Source organism: Alosa sapidissima, chromosome 3 (assembly GCF_018492685.1).
Source record: "Alosa sapidissima isolate fAloSap1 chromosome 3, fAloSap1.pri, whole genome shotgun sequence".
Taxonomy (NCBI): Eukaryota; Metazoa; Chordata; class Actinopteri; order Clupeiformes; family Clupeidae; genus Alosa; species Alosa sapidissima.
In genome coordinates, this window is record NC_055959.1 from 19,101,552 (window position 1) to 19,125,743 (window position 24,192).

At 47.2% G+C, this 24,192-nt stretch overlaps 1 protein-coding gene across 1 annotated transcript; it reads left to right on the forward strand.

The window, feature by feature from the left end:
• The first annotated feature begins 999 nt into the window (after positions 1-999).
• On the forward strand, positions 1,000-22,984 carry wu:fb95e10 (nascent polypeptide-associated complex subunit alpha, muscle-specific form). Its single transcript, XM_042085660.1, has 5 exons — positions 1,000-1,301; positions 11,100-11,830; positions 12,009-12,099; positions 18,482-18,687; positions 18,831-22,984. The coding sequence occupies exons 2-5, from the start codon at positions 11,230-11,232 to the stop codon at positions 21,794-21,796; spliced, it is 3,864 nt and encodes a 1,287-aa protein (XP_041941594.1). The 5' UTR covers positions 1,000-1,301; positions 11,100-11,229; the 3' UTR covers positions 21,797-22,984.
• The last annotated feature ends 1,208 nt before the right edge of the window (positions 22,985-24,192 follow it).

The window sequence follows — 24,192 nt, forward strand, 5'->3', positions numbered from 1 at the left end:
CTGACATAAAGTCCCTGCTGGACCAGACAGGGAGACAGACACTGAGACAGGGCTCCTGGAACACACAGACAGACACACAGACAGCCAGAGCCCACCCTGCTGAGGGAGTGGAGGAACAGGGAAACAAAGACTGGTATAGTGGAGAAGCTGGGCAGACTGTGGTGTATATGAGTATGTGCGTCTGTATTTGGGTCTCGATTTTTTTTACATCTATTTTTCTATTTCTGATCAAGCCATAATTATTTTCAGCCTGCATTGTAAACAATCAAGTTTCAATGAGCTATCTCACATAACCGCCACAACTAGTTGCAAGGGAGTAGCCTATTATTGTTGCGCATGCATGGTGCTGCTTGACTGATCCTCTACTGAGGACATAGAAGAAAACATTCTCATGTTTTAACAGCCTACTCGCATATATTAATGGTAGTCTTTGTTTGGAAAGACTGGGTGGGGGTGGGGTCTGAGTGAACATAGGGGAATTAGGAATTATATTCAGTGAATAGGCTGCTTATTAAAGTTGTTGGACATCACTTGCTGAGGAGGATTTGGGGCTCATATTGAAAGTGGCCTACAGTCAGTCCTTAATATAGTAAATGTTTTCTTTTTACAGGTGTATAGATGGCTTATAATACCATACAATATATGTGTAACACAAAAGTTATATTTAACTCCAATTGTAACAGCTGGGCCAAACATTAAATTGGCAAGGGTGTGTTTCTCTTTGATTTGGCCCACTGTTGCAATCGTGAGAAAGATATAAGGTCAAGAAAGGAGTGATGGGTGAAAACGTGAGTGAAGGAAGGGGGCAGAGAGGAGGAGGAACAGGGGTACGGGAAAAGAGAAGGGGGATAGGGTTTGGAAGAAAAGGATTGAACGACCGTTGGGTGGTCCGAAACATGACATCATCCTTCATTTGCATAAATCAGAGTAGCTGCTCTGATTGGGCGCACGGGAGAGAAACCGAAGCTCCTTGGCTATTCATCCCTTTCAATTTCACCCCCGCGCTTCGCCTTGGTAAAACCCTCTGTACCGCCCGTCCATCCGTTCGACCCAGGGAGTGTGCGTGGACTGCTAAAGCGTTGTCCCATTCTTTGGTTGCGACGTGCACATCACTCCTGAAAACGGCAGTCTACAGAAAGGGTCTCTTGGCGGGTCAGATTCACCGTTTAGTTCATAGATTGCTGTGCTCGACAGGGTTGTTTATTTATCGAGCTCGTTTTATCTGTGGATTCCATCTAGACAGCCAAGGACACAGACAACATTTGGGCGTAGCTTTCTGAAAGGAAGAACTGTTCTACGAGGTAAGGATAGGTGATTTGCAGAGAAACTGTATAGTGAACTGCTTAACTGATGTGTCGTAGCCTATTATTTTATCTGACATTCATAGTGACACAAGATTACATGAAACTATGGCACGCCGAAACATGTTTTAGTGCAACGCGATAAAATTGTTCATGTCAAAATGTTGTATTGTGTTCAGCTGCAACGACGTGGACTAAAAGTCCATTGCCCTAACCTATGGTAGCCTAACGTTAGCTTACACGAATTGCTGCATAATTACACGTTTCAAAATTAAACACACGGGTTAAATTGGTTAATAGTTCATTCAAATGGACTTCTCATCTCACATCTCAGTAGCCCACAAAGCTGAATTCAAAGCTGCAAAATGTTTCCAGCGAATTTGTTTCATTTTGTGACATTCTATTTTATTAGGCTACATGTGTTACAAATCTCTTAAGAAGTAGCCTATTCTCCCTCAACAATCAAAACGCAGCTCAGTCTTTTCGCTGAAAAAGAACCCATCATGTTCTAGCTTCGATGGAAATGGAGGGGGGGGGGGGGCAGACAGGGCGGTGGTAGGCTAGTAGACTGTATGGACGGTGTGGCTGTATTGTACTATTCTGACTCTAGAGCTGCTATGACTGTCGAATGGACTGGAACGCGCTGATGTGTGTCGTGGAGACTATCAATTTGTAATTTACAGGTTGGCAAAAAAGATTTTCGAAGTAGTCGCCCACCCGCTCCTCACATAGCCTAGGCTAAACTTTTCTCTCCATCTCTGTTCCATGTTGCTGAGGTCTTTTGTTCTTTAGTGGGGTGCCTAGCTTGCTGTGAGCGGGTCCATTGACCCGCCTTAGGCGAAGGGATGGGTAATTTAGCGCTAATAATTTAGTTGTCCACTCGGTTAGTATTAGGCTGCTCTCGCTCACTGTTTTTTCTCTTAGTTTATACTAGGTCATGTTTAGGTTACTCTTGTGGAAGATGTAAATGTTGATAAGTGCACATCGGAAATAATAGCCTGAGCTATTGCGTTCTGTAACACTCAGTGGATCAGATGGGAGTTGCAGAAATTATTTCGGCTTTTGCAACACCCATCAGCATTTCAGTGATGAAAAGTCTGTACAGCAGTCCTGCCATTAACACGAAATAATGATATTTTGAACTGCCCCCAAGCCCATCTCTGCATTGATATGCTGGTTTCGTCAGTCGGATAAAACGGTTCAAAGGATAGCCTACGCATTACCGACAAGGGCTGGTCGATATTCAGAAATGCAGGGCGGCGCGGATGCTTTCCAAAATTAATAGCATCCTCGGGCGATTAATGAGGGTAACATTAGCCTAGGCCTATGTGGGCACCAGTCAGAGTGATTTGGTAAGCCCTGTTCGGTAAGTTCAGCTACTAGAGGTGGGATAGCCTATGCATCAGATACTTAAGTGTATAGCTCTGCATATTTATTTAGCTTAGGCCTACAAAGTTCTGCCCTTACTTTGTCTTACCCACATAGGTCCACTGTCATAATTCACACAACAGAGGATCAGTTGTTTCTGTTGAGCTTGGCTATGCAGCATGTCATTCAATGTCACTGGTTATGCTATTAAGTTTGTGTGGTTGTCAGATGGTAATTGATCTATAATGCATGTTGGCCACACAACTTAAATTCAGTCATTTTGAACCAACTCTCAAGTTCAGTAGGCTCAATATTTTCTTAACCATGAATTAGAAGGAACTATCAGTATTCATTTTATTTGACATTATTTTGACTTGCAATATATTATCTTCAGTTAAATATGTTGCTTATGTGCTTACTAGACCCATAACCCTTGAAAGTGATGTTAGTGACGTTGAGAACTAGGTCTATCTTTATTTCCATGGTCTTGTTAAGAGCCCCAGACACCATGATAAAAAAAACATTCCTTGTTGTGGTTCCAAAATATGGAACCTCATGATGATGTCTAGTTCAATTTAAGGCCCATTATTCTTTTCTGCAACACATCACAGGCCCTGCAGGCTTCAGAGGGTCAAAAGAGAGATTGTTAATATGAGTTTTTGTGTGTGTCACTGTATGACGATGAAGACGGCCTACGCCTGCGGTGCATGGGCATGACTCAGGCTTCCCAAGGCATTCTGGGATTAGAGCGACCTTCTTTCTGTTGCTTTTGCCACGTGCGGTCAGCAGCACACACTAAGCTAGGCCAAACACAGTTGTCATGGCCAGTCTGGCCCTGAAGGATCAACTGAACTGGCACCAGGGTGTGCACAGGGAGATTATGTTGACCACAGCGATCCCCGATACCCCTGTGGTTGCCGCCATATGCCCCCCTCTCTGTGTACGTAGATCTGACATGTCTGTGGTTTCCATTGTCATGTGTTTTTAAAAGATAAGAAAAACATCTCGTATGTCTTTGTTCCAGTTTGTGATGGGCATCATGCTGCTGCTGCCAGTCATTGATATGCATGTTGTATGTGAGATGGGGCACAGAGTAACTCTAGTTTGTGCACAGTAAACAACCAGTTGACTACAATCATATTTGGCATCTCTTTTGTACTGCGTAACTACTGGTTAAAATGTTGCTGTCTTCTATGTGGGTATTATAGTTATTAGTATTGCATATGAGTGGCTTAGTCCTTAACAACATTAACCATTAGGGATTTATTGTAGTTCTAATGCATACTGCATCTACTTTCAGTTTAAATGCAAAGCCTGGACCATGTTAACAGTTTGAACTGTGTGTCCTTTGCTGCCTTATGTTGGGTTATAGACTCTTCCAGAACATTCTGGCCAAGGCTATAAGACATGCAGGGGATCTGAGTCCTTCTGAATGTGTCTGCTCTCATGTTATCAGAAGAACCTAATCTGATTATCGCTGGGCAGCCACTGCAGGATGTGAGGTTGTACTCGTCTGTGTTTGTATATTTACTTCTAAACCTTTATGCTTGGAGATTGGTTTCACCACTCAGTCCAGATGTCACCCTTTGTTCCCCAGAACTGGACCTGATGGCCGTAATCAAACCCCCACCAGCTGCCTCTGATCAGGCACTGGCTAATTGATTAATTGATCCCTCAACCAGCAGGGACCTACCACAGACATCAACTGGGCACCGGCACTGGACTTTCTTTTTTCAGGTTTCAAATTAGGGCTTCAGTCGCCATTATCACCCATCTTGTTGCTCTTCTGGATCCCTGCAGGAAGCCTCTTGGGAGGGTTGATTCAAGTGGAGTGCTCCCCTTGCTTTGGTCCAGTACTGTGACATGACACCATATGGGGAGTCACTCAAGCACTTTTTCTGGAATCAATATTTATCCGGTCAAGATCACTCTGGCTCTGCCAGCTTACCCACAGGCCAGCCCCAGCAGGAGAGTTTGTTGTGGGATTGTGTCTTCATAATGATGATGGACGCTTTTTTATTGAATGGAACACTGCATCTCTGTCCCTGCTCTCTCTCTCTCTCTCTTTCTCTCTCTCATCTATCATTCCACATCTCTAATCCATTCCCTGCTCTGTTTACCCTCTCTTCCTCTCTGTCTTTCCCTCATCTATCATTTCATATCCCTCATCCATTCTGAATCTCCCGTTCCCCTCTCGTTCTCTCTTTTCCTCCCTCTCTCTCTCTCTCTCTCTATCTCTCTCTCTCTCTCTCTCTGTCTCTCTCTCTCTCTCTCTCTCTCTCTCTCTCTCTCTCTCTGCTCTGGACTGGGCATGAGGACAGTAGGGCACAGGATTAGCATCATTCTTTGTCCAGGGTTAACGAACTCTGTCATGTGTTAATCTTCCTCTCCACAGGGGGCCAACATACAGCAATGAAGTGGGTCGGGGGTGGGTTAGGACCAGCATTGCTGGATTCCCGGGGTGGCACACACCATGGCTTGGGCATATGACTGATTGGGCAGAGCCAGCCTCGCATTGCCAAAATACAGTTCTCTTTTTACAGAGTAGCGAGTTTGCCTAATTTTCTGCAAGTCAGTGAGCTACTGTGCCAGGAGGGTGTGCATCTAAAACCCCCTGCTTAAATCTGCCTGCAACGAAAGGGATTACCACCCTGTCACATGGGCGACATCCAGGTATCTGTCACACAAGCTGCTGGGTCTGTCAGCTGAGGGGAAGAAAGGAGAGCTGAGCTATCCTGATGTCCCCTAATAGAAAGCCGTCAGCCTATTTTGAAACTGTGTGAGTGTGCTTTCTTTTTTCATTTCTTAAGTCGGACTTGGGCTCTGGCCTTCGAATCGCCCACTCTAGAAGGCTTCTGTCGTCATCGTCCGGGAAGGCACCGTCTCTCCTCCTCCTCCCTGCCTCTCTCACTCCTGCACACCCTCCCTCTTTGTGACCAGAGAGGAATTCAGTTGAGTGGAGCAGGGCCTTTGTTCACAGTGGTTTGTTTTTGTGCAGGAATCGGGCGGTGGCTTGACCCCCTGACTGGGGTGGGATGGGGGGTGGAGGGGAATCTGCTGTGGATGCGGGGGGTGGTTTAGCCAGACTTTCTCTATTGAGAGTGAGAGGGGGGGTACTGAGCACATTATCTGTCTCTGTATACCAACCCCCCCCAATACTCATCCCACCCATTACACCTCTCCCCAACATGGCAACTGTTTTCCCCCATACATCCTGCCATTATTCACCCTGCTGTTCAAGTGCTGGAGGGCTCCTGGAGTCATCAGAGGCCTTGTGCCACATGGAGAGCCAGACCTGCTGATACGTGAATTGCTACGAGGCAACAGCTTCTCCTGCAAACACATGCTTTCATTTCAGTGGTGTTACATAACCCTTTCATAATCTAAGCCACTTTAAATCACAACTACTCCTGTGCTCTGCTTTCTGTGAGAATGATTCTCAGCAGAGGCAGGAGCCCTGTGGATAGTGTAAATGAAATTGGACATTCCTCCCTTTGAGGGTTTAATCTGGTATTGACTAAATGGTGTTTCAAACAAACAAAACTTCAAGGCTAATCATTTTGTCTATACGCTGAAAACTGGCAGGTTTTGCTGGAGTCTGTGGAGCTAGCTTTTGAACCGTATAGCATTGAGATGTATTCCCTGCCTCACTACCTCCTTCAAGGAGCTGGATTATCATGTAGGTTTTCATGGGTTGACCTAAGATGGTGCCTGTTGTGTTTGTTTAGGACTCTCTCTGCCAGTGTCTTGCCAGCTGCCTTTTCAGGCCATGGTCCTATGGAGTGTAGCATTGTAGACAGCCAACACATAGCAGACATTCCCGCCCCAGCCCACAAAGAAGCAATCCTCTGGCAGCTCCACATCCCAAGCAACACCCCCCATACACTCTTTCCATCAATGGGGGTCTGTTTTCCTCCAGGAAGAGGATCTGAGAAAACTAGGGGTTGACAGAGGCCCAGGCTGTGGGGCTAGAGATGAGAGTGAGAGTCTGCTTTGTCATGGTCCATTGGTCAAGTTTTCAGCTGAGGTGCTACAGGGCGTAAACATGTAGAGCCTGACCTCTTGATCCTGCCCCAGTGATAAATGACTGTAAATTAGCAGATGATAGCCTTTAGCCACATACCTCTTCATAAGGATGTCTAGGAGTCCTAATGAAGTCCAAACCCTTCCACTCCAGGAGTCACTGATGGGGTGAGAGACTCTTTGCTAGTGTTTCTGCTGCAGAATGCAAGCTGAGTTTCCTGCCCCCCACCCACACACCCTTTCCCCTTCACTTCCTCCATGGTCCACTATTTAAAGCAAGCCCCAGGGACATGCAGGCGAGGAGTGCGCACTCACGTGGATGCACCGAAAACAAATTCCGCTCGTATAGCCCAGCTACTTGCGTGTTCTGCCTGTTTCGTCCATTAGCACGGTCTTGTATGTTTTTTTGTTCTGGGTAAGTTTGATATCCAGGGGTGATTTTTAGACATGAAGCAATTACCACCAACTTGGTTTATGCAAGAATAGCATTAGCCTCTCTGGTAACTCCTGCTGGGTATTAATTGTTGGCTAAATATTCCTCAAGAGCTCCTGTGGCTTTTTATTTTTCTGCAGCACAATAATCTTCACATGGACTTATTTATGCGTCAGTGCGTCTGCCCTTCTGATCAAGAGTCTGTTTCAGATAGCCCAAACAATTAGATACAGAAAGGAGGTCAAAATGCTGATTACTATTAAAATATGCTGATGACCTGATTAGGAGAGGAGATGGAATCGGCTGCTCAGAGAAACAAATTAAAGTGGAATGGATCTCCTGGCATGTTGGTGTGCCATCAAATAGTTTGAGGGAGGTCTGTGTGTTGATGGGTGGCATACTTGTCTAGTGGTGTGCGTGGTGTATCCAGTGACTGTAATACCCGGTTGGTGGTTTTGTTTACATGGTAAGTGGGTCTTTGCAAGATGAGCGCACCTTGCCCAGCTGGTGTTAGCCACCCTTCATCCTGCAGGGGACCTTAAGCATCTGTTCAGAGATTGGTTTACTATAATGAGATGAGGCCGTAGCTTAGCCAGGGTGAGTGTTTCTGCGTGTGTGTTCCTCGGGAACAGGAAGAGAGCTTGTTTGCACTGTCTGCTGCGTGACCCCGTTGTCACTGGGCTTCTTAGTCTAGATCTTAGCTCATGTTTGTTTACCTTCCCTCTCGCTGCAACCAAGAATACTTAGGATCACACCTTGAATTTAATTTAACTGACCATTTTGCTGTATTCCCCTTTGAAGCTTGAGCGGTCAAATGGAATAGAAGTGCCTTTTGAAGATCATGGTATCACATTCAATGTGTTTTGGTGAAAGTGTGTGGTAGTGCCGTGTGAGGGGTCTTGCACTGGGACATATTAGAGGATGTGGTAGCCAAACAGAAGGGTCAGCTTATGACGCTCATACTTCGCCCCTGACAAAACCGCTGACCCTCAGAGCTCAAATCCTTTCAATTGTGTCCCCTAGTTCACCCCACAGAGCAGCTGAACGTCAACATCTCACTGGAGCGGCTCACTCACACAGATGCTGCTGGTCAGCAGGGATCCCCCGCCATGGATTTCCAAATCCCAGCTGCACATTTTCCAGGATGGCGAGCCACCGAGTACAAATGTTTCTCATAGATCTTTGCATCACCCTTTTCCACGGTCCAAAACAGTTTGAATGCATCCATTGGTTCAAGTCACTTTCACGTGAAACGGAGCCAGAGGCCCCATAGTGAGAGCCATAATTGAACTCTTATTTCTTGTCCTGTGCTAGAGAAAGAGCAGGGGGGCTTTTTAAAAACTTGATTGGTCGAGCAGCCAGGGCAACGCTCCAACTCGTTCACTCGCCGGTGGAAATGACACGGCGCTCCTCTGCGGCTCCTCTGGCCTGGCCGGTGCGTCTGAACGCTGGAGATTTATCACCACTGAGGAAAGAACAGGCTGTTCAGCTGCTCACACAGGCCAGGCAACAGCAAAGATGATGGGGATGGGGATGAGGGCAGAGTTGGGGGGGGGGGGGGGGGTGGAGATAGAGACACCAATGGGATTTGAACTTGTTTACTCTTTTGGTAGGAGACAGAGACCGGGGCTTTAGCAGTACTCAAGGGGAACTCAAGTCTGGGTTTTTTGGGATTCGGAGAAGCAGTCGAGGCAGCAGTCAGGCTGTGGCAGGCGCAGAGGATCAAGACATGGAAGAGAGGGAGGGGAATCAGGGGGAAGGGGGCTGAGCAACTAGTGCTGTCTAGAAAAAGAGGATTGCTTTTGCTTGTCTGTGCAGCCACGTCTTGCACTTGGACAGAATGTCTCAGTGTAAGTATGCTGAGAAAAAAAGAGAAGGCTTGTGAACAAGTCGGAGTGTGAGAGAATTATTCAGCAAGAGAGAGGGAGTGAGTGTGTGTGTGTGTGTGTGTGTTAAAGAAAAGAGAAGAGAGATGAAGAAAATGAGGAGGATGTGTGAAAGAGAGAAAATGGCTGCAGTTGGCGTATGTTTACACTAAGTTTTTTTTCCTTGTTTTGTTTTTTTTGCTCCCACCTCTCAGTAACTGGTGGGTGAGCTCTCTGCTCAGCTTACTGTAGGAATCTCAACTGCTTAAGAAACTCAGCTGGTTTAGGAAAGCAAGGCACCCCTCTTTCTCCCACTTTTTTGTCTCTCTTTTCAACTTTTTCCTTTAGCCTGTCTTTCTTTCATTCCAGTCTACGTTGTAGATTTCATTACTACTGCTTGAGACTCTTTCCATTGCCTCCACTCTGTCGCAACCCCCAGCTTTCCCTCAATATCCTTCCTTCCATCCCTTTTCCGTCTCCTTCCATCTTTCACTCTTTTTTTCCCTTCTTCCTCTGTCCCTTTCTCTCTCTCTTGTCCTCCTTGCTCTCTGTCTCTTTACTCCCTCTCTTCCTCTATCCCTTCTCTCCCCCACTCTCCCTCACTCTGGCTCTGCTCTCCCAGGGCTGGCTCAGCTGCTCTGGCCATCTGTGCGAACGCTAACAGAGAACAGATCTCATCATGAGCAGAGAAAGAGGGACCGGGGGGGGGGGGGGGTCGTTGGTGGTGGTGGTGGACAGGAGTCAGTAATGAGTGGATGGTAATGAAAAAGGATATTTGAAGAACGAGGGGAACAGTAGCTCATTCTGTCAAGGACGAGGCAGTGATGGACCAAGGGGCTCAGGCCAGCTGACTGCTCAGTTATTGAGGGTGCGGCAGTCTCTCTCCCTCTCTCTCTCTGTGCACACTCTCTCTCTGTATGTTCATGTCAGGGGGATAGCTGTATGTAAGTCAGTTCAGTTCAGGAGTGAAAGTGATGCTCTGTTAGCCAGATGAGATCATTGCCGTCGTTGTCACTTTTTGTTCCCATACTCCCTCTGGGCCAGACCACTTCCTTTTGTTGCTCACTCCAGTGATCCAGACGATTCTGAATAGTTGCTTGATAACATCCTCTGTATATCCTCTTGATTTCTTGTCTGATTAGACAGTGTCTCTTTATGAGCAATAAAGCAAATCCCTATAGAGGCATGAGGCCATATTGTATATGGTAGAGATTAGGTGGTGGGGACTTTTCCTGATTTTGCACTAGCATCCAAAGCGACAATTATTTTGGGAGTAGAAAATATGCATCCTACCAGGCAGGCAGAATTATTCAGTAGAGTGGGCCACTTAAAGGAACCCTGAAGAGTTTTTGTACTTTAACATAACGTTTCCAAAATCATTCTGATGGCACAACGGCACTTCTGCCATTGTCTGAGCAGCCCTCTAATAGGCGATTACTGACCTAGCAACTTCGGTTCGGTTAGGAACACAAATCAAAATGGAAAAGCTGCCATGCCATGCTACAGGAATTTGGAGATCTCTTTCCACAGACTGCTGTCAGTGCATTCCCTCTATATTATAGCAGAGTTATGTTCATACTTTGTAGCAAAAGACGCATATTTAGTTTGTTTGTTATTGCGCTTCTCAACTGTAGAGGGAACCTGAGAGCAAATCTTCTTTAGTGCTGCTTTAATCTACATTATTGTACGGCAACGGTTCTGAAATGAGACTCTTTTTGATTGCCATCACTGAATGTGTTCAACATGTTGCAGTACTACAAAGTGTGCGTGTTCTTGTTTTATTCCGTTTTTTCTTGTGGTTGTGTGCAAGGTAGGCTCGTGAATCATTAATATTATTTTTTCTTTTTAATTTCTCCAGAAAGTGGCACACTCTGTTCCTTCCTTCTCTTGTCACTTTGCTTAGATTCTTGGCCTGGTTTACTCTTCCTTTTGTTTGCCGCTCCAAGCGGTTTCCCCGGCGTCCGTGTGTGTTCTACGTAATCCTTTATCTGATTCCTCTCTAGAGGGTTTATCTGCTTACGAGACGGCGTGCACAGGCTTTCACTTGTTCTGTCCTATCTACCTTATTGTCTCACTCGAAATGCTCGGTCTTGTTTCGTCTTTCTGCAGGTCAGCCAGACTGTAGGAAGCTGCCCAAGCTCTGCTCTTTTCTCTGCGCTCCTCCTGACGGTGTTGCGAGTGCCCTCCTTCCGCATCTCAACACCAACATCCCGAGACGGGCCGCCAGGACTGAGACGTCATGAAACCTGATGGGGTTGTCACAGCAACAATGGAGCCGATGGAGTTGCTGGACGCTGACCCTGTGATAGAGGCGGTGCCGCCAGTGGGTGAAGGGGCAGACCAGGTGTCCCCTCCTTCGATGGAGTCACAGGAGACGGGACAGGGTGAGCCACAGCCTGCCGAGACGCCGGCCCCCGCCGCCAAGACAGACAAGATCGACAAACCGGCGGATCCCAAAGCCAAGACGAAGGGCCCGGCCAAGCCGAAGACAACAGGAACTGCAGGGACAAAGCCTGCCTCTAGGCCTGGCACTGCCCAGAGTCGCCTGCAGAATGGCACACAGAAACCTCAGACCAACGGAGTGACCAAGAAACCCACCATGGGCACCGCAGACAAGAAGACCACGTCTACCACTGGCCCGGCCAAAAAGCCCGCTGGCACTACGGGGGCACTGGCCTCACGGTCACCCACTAAGCCGGCTGAGCGGAAATCCACCGGAGCCACCCGTCCCACCTCTGCTCCTAATGCCGTCAATGGAGCAAAGACAGGGACAGCTCAGCCGCTTAGAAAGACCCCATCTGCAACGAGCAGTGAAGCGAAAACCAAACCAAAAACCACAGGTATGACAATCCAGCTGAGGTAGAACAAGCAAAAGAATGAGAATCCGGATGTAGAATTACAGTAAAATATGGTATGCTTTTATGTTTGATTGACATTTATTGACATTTCAGGCATGTCACAAGGCTCATTCACTTAAGCTGACTATAGCTCATTGACTGTTTCCCTTTTCTCCTTCAGCCCCAGCCTCCAGACCCACCTCTGCAGCTCCCAAGCCTAGTACAGCTGCCTCCACCAAATCTGATAGGCCGCCAGTTTCCAAGACAACAAGGTAGGTCAGCCATTGGTGCAGAACGTCACCCCCAGAGAAGATGAAGATGATATTGAGGGCTGTTAAGATATGCAGATGATCATCTCTAGATCACCCCTCCCCTCTAGTTATCCCTGAGTTCCATCAGCCCTTTTTCTCCTAAAGGATATGAAAATCACATGATGCAACAAATACAGGAAATCCTTTGTATGTAATGGTGCTACTTCAACATCAATTTTGTTGCAGGGGGTGATTTGACCTTGTGTTAAAATTATGAAAATGCTCTTGAATAGGGAAAGTGTGGGAGACCGCTGTTGGAGCTGTCTCCCCTCCACACACAGACACACACACACAGACAGACAGACACACACACACACACACAGACAGACAGACAGACACACACACACACACACACACACACACACACACACACACACACACATACATATTTTAACAAGCCGTCAGTCTTGCCAGGCCTCTAGGTGGATTCTCTCCAGAGATCCAGAGATGCCAGACTGTTCCAGGCAAACAACAAACACTGCAGACACAGAAGTGATGCTTTCAGTTGCCTTTTTGTGTGTTTTCAGATGGCTCGAGCCAATCAGAGCAAGATTAGGCCCAGCACCTGAATCACGCTGTAGCCAGCCTTCAGGCAGATGAAAGCACAGAGGACTGTGGCTGCTGAGGACTGAAGGGGCTCTTTGTTACCCGGGGAAGGGGCAGGGAGGAGGGGGAGGGGTTCTGGTGCCGACCAAACATGTCCTGAGGTGTTGAGCAACACCGTGCCTCTAATGACCTCTTTGTGTTTGTGTGTGTGTGTTTGTAAGCTCGTGTTTATCTTCGAACAAGTCTGTGTTGATCGTGCAGAGAGGGAGTGTGCTTACAAGATTGCGAGGGTTCAACTGCAAGGAGAAGGCAGTCACCCTTGTGTTTTGTCTGTCTACCTTGCTTAGAGGAGAACGCTAAGGCCCTGAGCCCGACGGATCCATAAATCACTGTTAATTCAATTCAACGCTTTGTTCATCTTCCTTCTTCCTCCTTAATGGGAGTCTATATTAGATGAGCTCAGCATAAGTTGAGATGACCAGGTCAGCAGGAATCTCGTCCATCAATCTGTCATTCTAAGTTACTTTTCCCGCGTCATCCGAACATTAGCCTCTCGAGAGGTGGGCGTGTGGCTTCCTTTATGTGCTAATTTCTCTCGGGTCAGTTGTGCTAATTAGAAACGTATACGTTTCCCTATGTGTACACATGTCTTTCACAGCTGTTAATTTGTTCAGACTTCAGTGAATTTAGTTTTGTCTCTATGAATAGAGCTTCAGTCAACCAGCTGCAGCAGGACAGATGGGTTTTTCTGCACTAGATAGCACAGCTAGATGGGATTTAGATACATAAGTACGTCAGATCTCTATTCCCACAAATCCCCTTACCTTCCATTTTCACTGTGTAGTGGAGGTAGGATTGTTCTATTAGTCCCTCAAAGGTGTGTGGGTGTGGGTGTGTGTTTGTGTGTGGGTGTGGGTGTGTATAAAAATTCCAAATATTCCTCAGCATGGCCTCATCTGGCTGCTGAGATGAAGATCACACATTAGTTTGTGATGCTGTGCCACGCTGTGGAGCATGTCTAATGCAACCTGATTCTGCCCCTCAGAACAGTGTAATCTAGAGCAACAAAAGATGGAGATATTTCAACTGATGACGACACCATTTCAAGTTTTCAAGCCTTACTGCTGCATTAAGATAGAGGTGTGGCTTAGTACTTGGCGTATGGTGGGCCGAGTATGAGATTCAATCTTCAGTCTAGTGCTAGCTTTGCCAAGGTCAGAGGTTACATTTCTCCTGAGAGGAGCTCAGCTGCTTGCTGAAACAATGTAAGCAGAGAGGGTTAAAGCGAAGCTAGTAATAAAGGATCTTTGATGTAAGCATTTGCTCTTCAGTAACATATACTGAAGCCACACTTCATCACTCCAAACTGAATTGTGTGGGATATTTTGTTCCTGGTGCTGTTGCATGTGGCCTGTCAATATGGCTCGCCCTTTTTTACTTTTCTCTCAAGAGGTGAGGTAATCATTAGCAAATTGGGCGGGCTCTTCCTGTGTCACAGCGGTGATCATTAGCTGGTCAGGGAGGGAAGAGAACCTTCCTGATTGGCCCAGATGTAGTTGAGATAATGGAAAAGGAAGTCTAAGTGAGATCAGGCTCGCAGACAGGCTCGCTGCATCATCAGCTATGATCTTGAGTCATGGTGTGGCATTCTGCAGTGTTCTGCTGCAGGCCGTAAATCATTCTGAGGGTTTGGGCGTGGCACAGCCTGCCCACTCTGATGCAGTTGGGCCATCGACATCTTGCATCGTCAGTGCAGCACTGAATTTAATCACTAAATGGATATAGCGGGAATTTCTGTGCATTTAAGTTGGAAGGGGGAGGGGGAGTGTATTGAAGGAATGGGGGAGTGTGTGTGTGTGTGTGTGTGTGTCTGTGTGTGTGTGTGTGTGTGTGTGTGTGTGTGTGTGTGTGTGATGCAGCCAAAGTGAGTGAGTGTGCATATGCCTCTCATGAACAACAGGGTGAGTGTGCATGTGTGTGTGCCCACACATGCGTAAGAGCAGCATTTGATGGATGTCTTAAAAAGCTCTTGTGGTTTATGGTTCCCTGCACCAAACACCACGCGACCCTGTTCTGTCAAATGGAAAGCTACGTTTTAAAATGGCCTTTTCAAACTGGCCATCGATGTCAGAAGAAGTGCCACATTTGCCTGACCTTTCTATTCTTGCATTTGCCTTGCAAATGAGAACTAGACTTGGGCTTAAACCTGATTATATTTTTAGATACACTCTTTTCACTATACTTTATTTCACTATACTGCATGCATCCATGCATGTTTCTTCTGACCTGGATTAATGGACTTTAATGAAAGAAACTTGTCACATTACACAGCTATAGCCAGTGTGTAACTGGAACATTTTTCAACCAAAAAAGCGCAAGACATTTGAGATGTTTGTAACATCCTGAGTGCAGTTGGCAGATGTCCTCTACAAACGTTTGGACATTGCCTGTTCTGGTTTAGACATGTTCTGGCTATTAATCATTGTAATAACTATGGCAATTTGGATGATCATTCTGGCTCTTGTGTGGAGACAGTCATTTCATACCCGAGGAAATGCAAAACAATGTCCAAAACCCAAATGCCCAAGGCAACAGTTCTATTTTTGCACACTTTATCAGCTCCTTTGGGCTCCAACAAGGCTCCTCAGCCCTGCATTTCCCTCATATTTGCCTTTCATATCACTTCCAATCACGCCAGAAAATCTCAACTCTCGCTTGATCCCGAATTTCAACACTTATCCTATCTGAAATGTTGTCATGCACATTCTTGGTGCCTACATGCGGAGGCACATTCCAGTGGGAGACAGCAGAGGCTGATCTGAACCGCTCTTTGCTTCAGAGCGGCACGTATTGTTCATCTGAGAAGATACACTCTCTTTGTTCTGTCCTGGAGACACCCCGTGTAGTGGCCTTTTTTCTCAGAGAGAGGTGAAAGTTGCCAGTCAGTTTGAAGATATTTTATCCAGCAGAGTTGTGTCTTTGTTACTCCAGGCTGGAGATTCTTGTACCACTGAGCCCGGTGACTTTCATTAACAAACCCACAGAGGAGCCTGACTAAATTTGGTGGAAAAAAGGCTGGATTCCAGCAGTGATCCTGCTGGTATTTGTGTGTGCTCTGAGGAGGAATCGTCTTTTAACTGGGATAAAGACTCCCTCCTGGTTCTTCCACGCTATTAAAACTTAATCAGTCCTAATTTTACTGTTGTCTTCGACTGAGTAAGTCCTTCCCAACACCCCGCACCCCACTGCCTGGTTTGGCTGCAGGGGGTGAAACATCCTGCATATCGTTGTCTCCGATTGGGCCACTTTGATATGCCATGATAAAGCTCACCATTTTCATTAGCATTATAGCTCCTCTGGATGCCTCATGAATGCGTAATGATGAGAGCTGATATTTACAAAAGAGAAAATAATTAATAAAATAGAAATAGCTCTAGGCGACTTCTGTGAACTTTACACACTTGTGTTTTGCACTCGATTGCATCTCCCGTGACCGATAGAACCACAAACGCTTAAGCTTCAGTGCATTTTCAGGCTTTGCTGCACATTCACTTTAACCCCGATTGTGATGTGGGCTTTAGAGTGCTAGGCAAATGCATTCATTCTGTAAAATAATCAACACGAGGACCTAATATAACAGTCCAGTTTTAAATGTGTCTATCATTCCGTGACATCTCTGATTGTCTTCTGTCAAGACAAGGGATGTTTTCACTTGGATTCAAGAATAGAAAGAAGAGCCAGACAGGGCCAGATTATAGATTGATAATTGTAATTGATCTGAGAGTAAATACTCTTAAATAATTTACAGATATATCACCCTTTAAAAACCCCTTCTGACACTGAAATGTTAACACTAGTTTAGCCCAATAGCTGTACAGCTATTTATATAGCTCTTTTGGAGGTCATAAAATGGCACTGATATGAAGCTAATGGCTCTTAATCACACAGCTAGTTTTTTTTTTTTTCTATCCATTTCTCCTGGTCCCATCAGAATGACAGTCTCACTAATCTGCCTCGCTTCCATACCTAAATTGAGTCATCCTGTCATTTTGGCTTATCCATATTCGTTCTGTTCTGGAGATTAAGATGGACACTTCTGCAGGATCTCCCTGGTGTTCTCCAGTGCACATATTACTTCCTATTCATGCACAAATTCAGCTATTGTCAGAAACCCTTGTATTCCTAACTTTGGACCTCCCTCATCCTTCCAAATCAGTAACAATTCCCTGTGTCTACTTCTCAACACTGTTCCCTATCTCTAGCATTCTTTTCATACCATTGCTCTTGCTATATTGCTTCATTCCGCTCTGGTTTTATCATGATTGATGATGACCTTCACCTCAGGGCCTACAGTTTTTGAAGGTATCTATTGTTGCCTACTCTGCTGAGTGGTTTGGAGTTTGAAGTTCAAACTTCCATTGTTTAAAGTCTGTCCTTGAAAATAAATGTGAAAGATTTATACCACCTTCACTTCGTAATGAACATATCATTGATTATCCATGGCTGCCATAAGGATAAGCCATAGGATGTTGCCAAGACTACTTCTTGCTAACTTTGTCAGACAGAATTCATTTAATGTCCTTCAAGGACGTGGTCCCAGAACTGTAACACACTAGCACACATTGTCCTCAATATAGAACATAACCCCTTTTCTGTAGCGCTTGTCCTCCTTCTGGTGCAGAAAGAAACTAAGTGCCAATGTTACCATTCTGCCACTACAAATGTATCTTAAAAAGGGGGAGGTGGGCCACGACTGAGCAAAATATGCACTCTTAACTCTCCATAGCTCCGTCGGGGGATTGAAGCAGTTATTTTTGTGCCTCTCTCAGAATTAAAGATTAACGTAGCTCTCGTCGTCGTTTCCTCGCCTGTCGCTCGGCATGTTCTTTATTTAGAGCACGAAGAACCGAGCAGCGAAGCGGAAGCTAAGGAGATCACAGGCCCCTGCCAGGGCCACTGGATGTAGGTTAGTTTGCTGCAGACTGACTCGGGAGGCAGACCAGGTCGCTGGGGCCGGGCATGGTTGAACACGCTGGCAGGCAGATGTGTCTAAGCACTGACATTCACAGTGGGTCAGTTGGGCAGGGGATGCTGGGTAGTAGTGGAGGTGACTGAAGAATAAGAATAAGAACTGAAGGGGGCATGGAGGTGATGTTGGAGGGGTGGGGGGGGATTGCTTCAGGGCTGCACGTGTGTTCCATGCGTGATGCGGTCTCAGAACCTCCGGGGAGAGAAACGAGGCGGAGCAGGGATGAAATGTAGAGCAGCGGAGTGTTTTTGTGCCTTGTCAGCTCCGCTTCAGGCTCCTTACAGAGGACGAAGGGGAGAAAACGGTTTCTCAAATACTACCCTCCTTTTTCTGCTTTTTCTCTTTGTCTCTCTTCTCTTCCCCTGTGCAATATGAATATACACACACTCACAAGTCACCTTTTAACCCAGTTGTATCCAATTTTTCCCCTCCATGTTTTCTTCTCCTTTCTATTTCCAGTTCTTTAAGCCAACCCAGACAGGCCCCGAGGCTTTCTGTGTACAAATGACTAATCAATGCACAACTTGACGAGTGCCGGCTGTTGACAGGGCCCCTCAGTCCCTGTCAAAACCTCTCGTCTTTAGCGCTTGAGTAACGCATGGAATGTCGAGCAGAGGAGAGACCTCACGCTCACCTACAGATGCTAGTATTCAAATGCTTGTGTCAAGTCTTAGCCCTAGGTTGGTTCGGGATGACCATAGCATAAGTCTAGTACATCTGCATTTAGAACACACTGTAAATGCCTTTTACTCTGTTGTCTTTCTGAAGGCCTGTCAGTGGTCCTCCAAGCTCTAGGCCCTCTTCTGCGGCACCCAAGACAGCCACATCCAAGACGACAACGCCAACCAAGCCAGCCACACCGAGGACAGCCACAACAGCTAGCAAACCGGCCACACCTAAAACAGGCTCCACAACGCCCTCTGCTGGACGCACTCCAACGCCAGCCTCAAAGACCACAACTCCTGTAAAGAAAGGTATGAAAACGTTTGCAATGTTGATTTTTCTTTAACTTGTTCAGTTTATGGATTATGTTGAATGTCGTGTCCTTGTAAGTTCTGTTCTTCTGGAGTGTCTGGCCTGAAAGCATTCTAAATAATTTGCTATGGTTTTCTTTTAGATGTCAGCAAGCCAAGTACTCCAGCAGCCAAGAAACCGGCAGCCTCCCCTCTCACTCGGCCTTCCCCAGCCAAGACCACCAAGCCAGACACCCCCAAGTCAACCCCCGCAGCAAAGCCAGACTCTACCAAGAAGCCTGCTGCCAGCAGTAGAACAGCAGATGCCAAGACGCCCAGCAAGCCCAAGGAGGCCAAATCAACACCATCAAAAGAAGCTACTACCACCTCTAAAACGCCTGGCGCTAGGCCCGGTACGGCCAAGTCGGCCAGTCCCAAAAAGGCAGTGGGCAGCAATACGCCAACGCCAGTGAAGCGTGGCCCAAAGCCAACGGTGGCTGCCCAGCCAGAACCCAAGGAGGAGGAGAAGCAGGATGCCACTCCTGCAGTGGCTGCTGTTGCTGCTGTCGCCGCTGCTGGTGCTGCGGCAGCTCTGGCCAGCGTCACTGTTTCAGAGCCTGAAGTTGCTGTGGAGCCCGTACCGGCACCCGTACCTGCACCCGTACCTGCACTCGTACCCGCACCCGTGGAAGAGCCTGTGGCTAAATCACCTGAACCTGAAGTGCCCCAGTTGGCGGCCCAGTTAGACCTGGTTCACCTGGAGGATACCGTGACCTCCCCATCTCCCCTGGGCACCACAGTGATGTCCCCACCTACTTCACCTGTGGGTTCCCCAACCATGCCCATGGAGTGCCAGGGCTCTGCTGCTCCCATGCTGGACATGCATGATCAGGACGAGCCCTGGGCTCACAATCAGGCCATGCCAGCTTCCTATGATGCCATGCCAGAGGATTTTGTTGAAGAGGAGGTGAAAGTTCAGGATGATTTTCACGTTTCCATGCCTGAGGCTAAGACAGAAACGACACTCACCCTGGAAGCTAAACCTGATCTGTTCGCTCCAGATCACTTCTCCGGAGCTTCCCCGGCAGATCACCTCTCCGGAGCTTTCCCGGCAGATCACCTCTCCAGCACTTCCCCGGCAGATCACCTCTCCGGAGCTTCCCCGGCAGATCACCTCTCCGGAGCTTTCCCAGCAGATCACCTCTCCGGAGCTTTCCCAGCAGATCACCTCTCCGGAGCTTCCCCGGCAGATCACCTCTCCGGAGCTTTCCCAGCAGATCACCTCTCCGGAGCTTCCCCTAGCTCACCTTTCCAGGAGCGAGAGGAAGCGGTGGAGAAGGCAGATGAGGAAATCAATGAGGATGTGGATGATTATGAGGAAGAGAATGAGGACCAAGAAACAAAGGAATTCATCAAGTTGCCAGAGACCATGGCAGTGACAAGTGCTGCTCCACACATGGACGAGCTCCTGTCTGGAGCTGCAGATTTTGGCAGCTCTGATTGGCAAGGACATGGCTTTGGAGATATGAGCAGCCAACAGGCAAGCGCTATGATTGAAGGAATGACCAACCTGTTAGAAGACAACCAGATGTCCACCAGTGATATGGATGAATTTGGCTTGAAAGTGGAGAAGAAAGAGGAACCATTCATGACCTCTCCAAGCGTCAAAACGTTTTATGCTGATGAAGAGGAGGAAGAGGAGAAGATTGTAGACATGGATGTTGGTTCAGAACATGCTGAGAAACAGCACAAGGTTGGAGGAGAGGAGGAGGAGGAGGAGGAAGAGGACGAAGATGTAGAAATGGTCAGCGAGGGCATGACGGAGAGCGGATTGGAGAGCTGTGGAAACGTTGAAGCAGATGATTTCACAGAGGATGTCCGCGGGGAAAACCTGAACTGCACAGCCCCGCAGCCCCCCATCCCTCCATCGACCGCGTGGGGTCAGACCAATCCATTCGGAGACCCCTGGGCTCAGCCACCCTCCAGCCTCTTCACGTCCAGCACCTCTCCTGACCCTGTAGCGGCTCAACCCGAGACCCCCACCAAGTCCCCTGCCCAGGCGTGGCTGGAGTTTAGCAGTCCCGCTCAGGCTCCCCACAGCGATGAGCCCATGCTGCGGATGCCCGAAGAGCCGTCTGCCCCAGCTCTGGAGGAGATGGAAGGCTCCATGCCCGAGGACTTGGCCCCTCCAGCCGCCCCGGCTGTGGGCATGTCTCAGTCCAGCACACTGAGCGGCACAGCACTGGCCGCTCACAGCAGCAGCGAGACCAGCACGCCCGAGGAGCTCCGCGATTACGACAGCAGCTCTGGCGTGGAGTCGCGCTCAGACAAGCAGCAGACCCCCGTGCCCATGGTCCAGCCCGACCTGGAGCAGGATCTTGGCATCCACCTGGAGCGAGGCGATGGGGAGGAGGAGGAGGCCGAGACCCTCCCAGCCGACGAGGTCCTCGGAGGCCCGCCCACTGCGCCGGCGTCAGCTCCCTCTTCGGCATCCACCTCTGGCGACGAGGCCAGCGACACGGAGGGTGAAATGCAAATCAACGACCCCGACGCCCCGGCCGAAGATGACCACATGGTAGCTTTTGACAGCCCACCACCGACCCGCAACCTCCCCATGCTGGCTGAGGACGAAGAGGCCACAGAGGCCCAGACAGGAGACGGCGCCGAGGAAGATGGAGGCACACCTCAGTCCGCCAACTCGGTGGCGTCCTACGGCTTCGACTGCACCTCCAACTCCAACGCCCACTCCACAGCCGAAAGCTGCGGCAAGAGCCCTGGCATCTTCTCCCTGGAGAACGAGGACCAGATGACGGAGGAAGCCAAGGACCCCTCGCTCATCAAGGAGCTGACCCTACCCTCGTCAGCAGCCGCCCAGGCAGAGGACCTACTGGGTGGACCCGTGGACCTGCTTCCCCTGGGCCAGCCCGGAGAGTCGCACGTCGACCTGAACGAGCATCAGTACATGCTCTGCGGCAAGACGGGCGCCGATCTCCACCCGGAGGCCGACCCCTTGGAGGCCGACGCGCGCCACTCGTCCTCGCCGCTCCCAGGGGACGGCTCCGACGGCCAGCCGCCCTATTATTCCACCATTTGCGATAAGACTGATAACTTTCTGGCAGGTAATGTATAAGCCCCTCCTCACCTGGAATGCACCTTCTTCCCACCCCCACTTCCCTCCCCCGTGTTTGTGCTTTCTCATGTTGGGGTAGATCTCTTAGAGGAAAAGAGGAAAAGAAAAAAAAACGGAGGGCAAATGATAGGAGGAAAAAAGGAGGAAGAGAAAGAAGGATGGGGTGGAAAAAAGGAGGAAGAGAAAGAAGGATGGGGTGGAAAAAAACTGTAGATAACTCAGAGCTGCCTCCTCCTTTCACACTACTATTGTGGTCATGGTTATGCGTGTATGGCTTACATGTCTGTATGTACTATAGCTCCTATCATTTTCTATTAGAATGTACTTTTTAAAGTAACACTGCATACCACCCTGAATTTGCATTGATTGACTGATTGATTGTGTTGACACTCTTTTAAAGACAAAGAGGAACAAAAAAATCTACAAATGGGATGGACTCTACCAACCAACCTTTGTATTTATCCTACTGTTTTTACCGAACAAATGTTTTTTTTTTTTTTTTTTTGTACCTGTTTGTTTCTATTTTTGTTGTTGCAAAACTCCTGTCTTACCTTCCCTCTGTGCACACGCCACATCTCTTGCACTATAGAATTTAGCCTTACCCTCCCTCTTAAGTTAGCTCCTTTTACAAGCTCTAACTCTTCTAGCAGTGATTTTACAATTAGATATTTAACACTCAGCTTCTATCCTTGACGGTTTTTATTTTTATTTTTATGATAATTATAGAGGGAGGTCTTGTGGATTGTTAGGAGAAACATTTTTTTTTTCTTATCTTGGCCATTATACAGGAGTACTGCTTTGTGAAGGATAGTTTACGATTACAGGTAATGTTTCATATCGCATCTGTTTTAAGGTATTTGGTTCAGAGTGGCTTCTCTTTGTACCTAAGTTAAAAAGAAGAAAAAAATAACAAAAACGAACAAACAAAAAAAAAGAACACCTGATTTGGATTTGTGAAAATGTCTCCCCACTTCATTTATATATTTAAAGATTAAATAGTACTCCAAGCTCAGAGATGTTCAGTGGTGTAAGATTTTTGAAGGAGTAATTTGCATGTACAACTAACGAAAAACAATTGTAATTCTTTGGTTCAGACCAAATGCGTTCATCTAGGGGATGTTCATTAAATGAATGGTTCACACTAACAGAAGGGTTTTCAAAATTTCATTAAACATCATTGCAAGGCTATATGTTCCTGTTTCGTTTTTCCTTTTGTTTCCCTGCATGCTTGAAGTGAAGTGTTTGTGTGAAGTGATGCAAGGACAATTTCCCTTGCCACCAGTAGCAAGTTTGTGATTGAAAAGATGTCAAGGGGAATGGTGTTGGATCATAATGAAAGTGTGATGCAGTAGTGTCCTGGTGTTCCATCCTTGTTATTTTAGCAGCATGCATTAGTGTGTCCCTGACTAACCGGCCTGTGCAGCGACCCAACACCATCCGCTGGCATAGCAGACTGTGCACGTCAGTCTCGCCCTGGAAGCCTCACCCCTGATTCCCAGATCTGTTACGGATGCATCCTCTATCCAAAGTCCAGCATCTTTGGGCATGACAGGGAATAAAAAAACTCCCACCTTCACAACCTGCCTGCATTTTATTGGTGGAATGTCTCATGTGTCATAGCCTCCAGTGCGATCTTTCTGTGTTGTGTATGCCTTACAAACCACACACGAGCAGATGCATTCCTGCACTTCACCCGGAATGTGTCCTCTTCATGCCCCTGGAGACAGACTTCAGAAGGAAGGATTTTTACTCCTCAGCCATTTTGCCCTTTGTCACCACCACTGTACCCTGTTTGCTCCTATGTATACAAATCCAGACATGCAAAAGCTCATCCTGCATTCTTATGATTTGTCATACAGCTCAAGGTTGTCTCCTGCTCTGCCCTAGATGTCTGTATGTGGTCATTTCAGAGGTGCCTTTCAATGACAATGAATAGGAATGCAGGGTAATTAAGAGAAGGTTACCCCAAGATTTAATTTAATACGGACTGAACAGTGAGTTTTGGGTTGGAAATATTAAGAGATACTGTTTAAAATTGATTCAGGAATATATTATATACTATAAATCTTGATCAACAAAGGCATTGGTCTGTATGCCTGCTTTAGAAATGCCTAGAATTGACTGCACTATTGACTCGAGACACATTTCTGGAAGAGGGAACAAAGAAAGAAAACCCTTTTCAAAATAGTACATTTTGTTTCAATATGTCCAATATATGTTAAGGACATTAAACGTGTACTTAAAGCACTGGAACAATTTTTTATTCCATTTCAACCAAGTAATCATGATGAGCTTTGCCTTTAATGGCCTCAAATGAGGTTTGAGTTCCACAAACATTGAGGATTTAACAAAGACCGAAGCAGATTATCGAGTCTAGCACTGTACAGAAGTGTTCA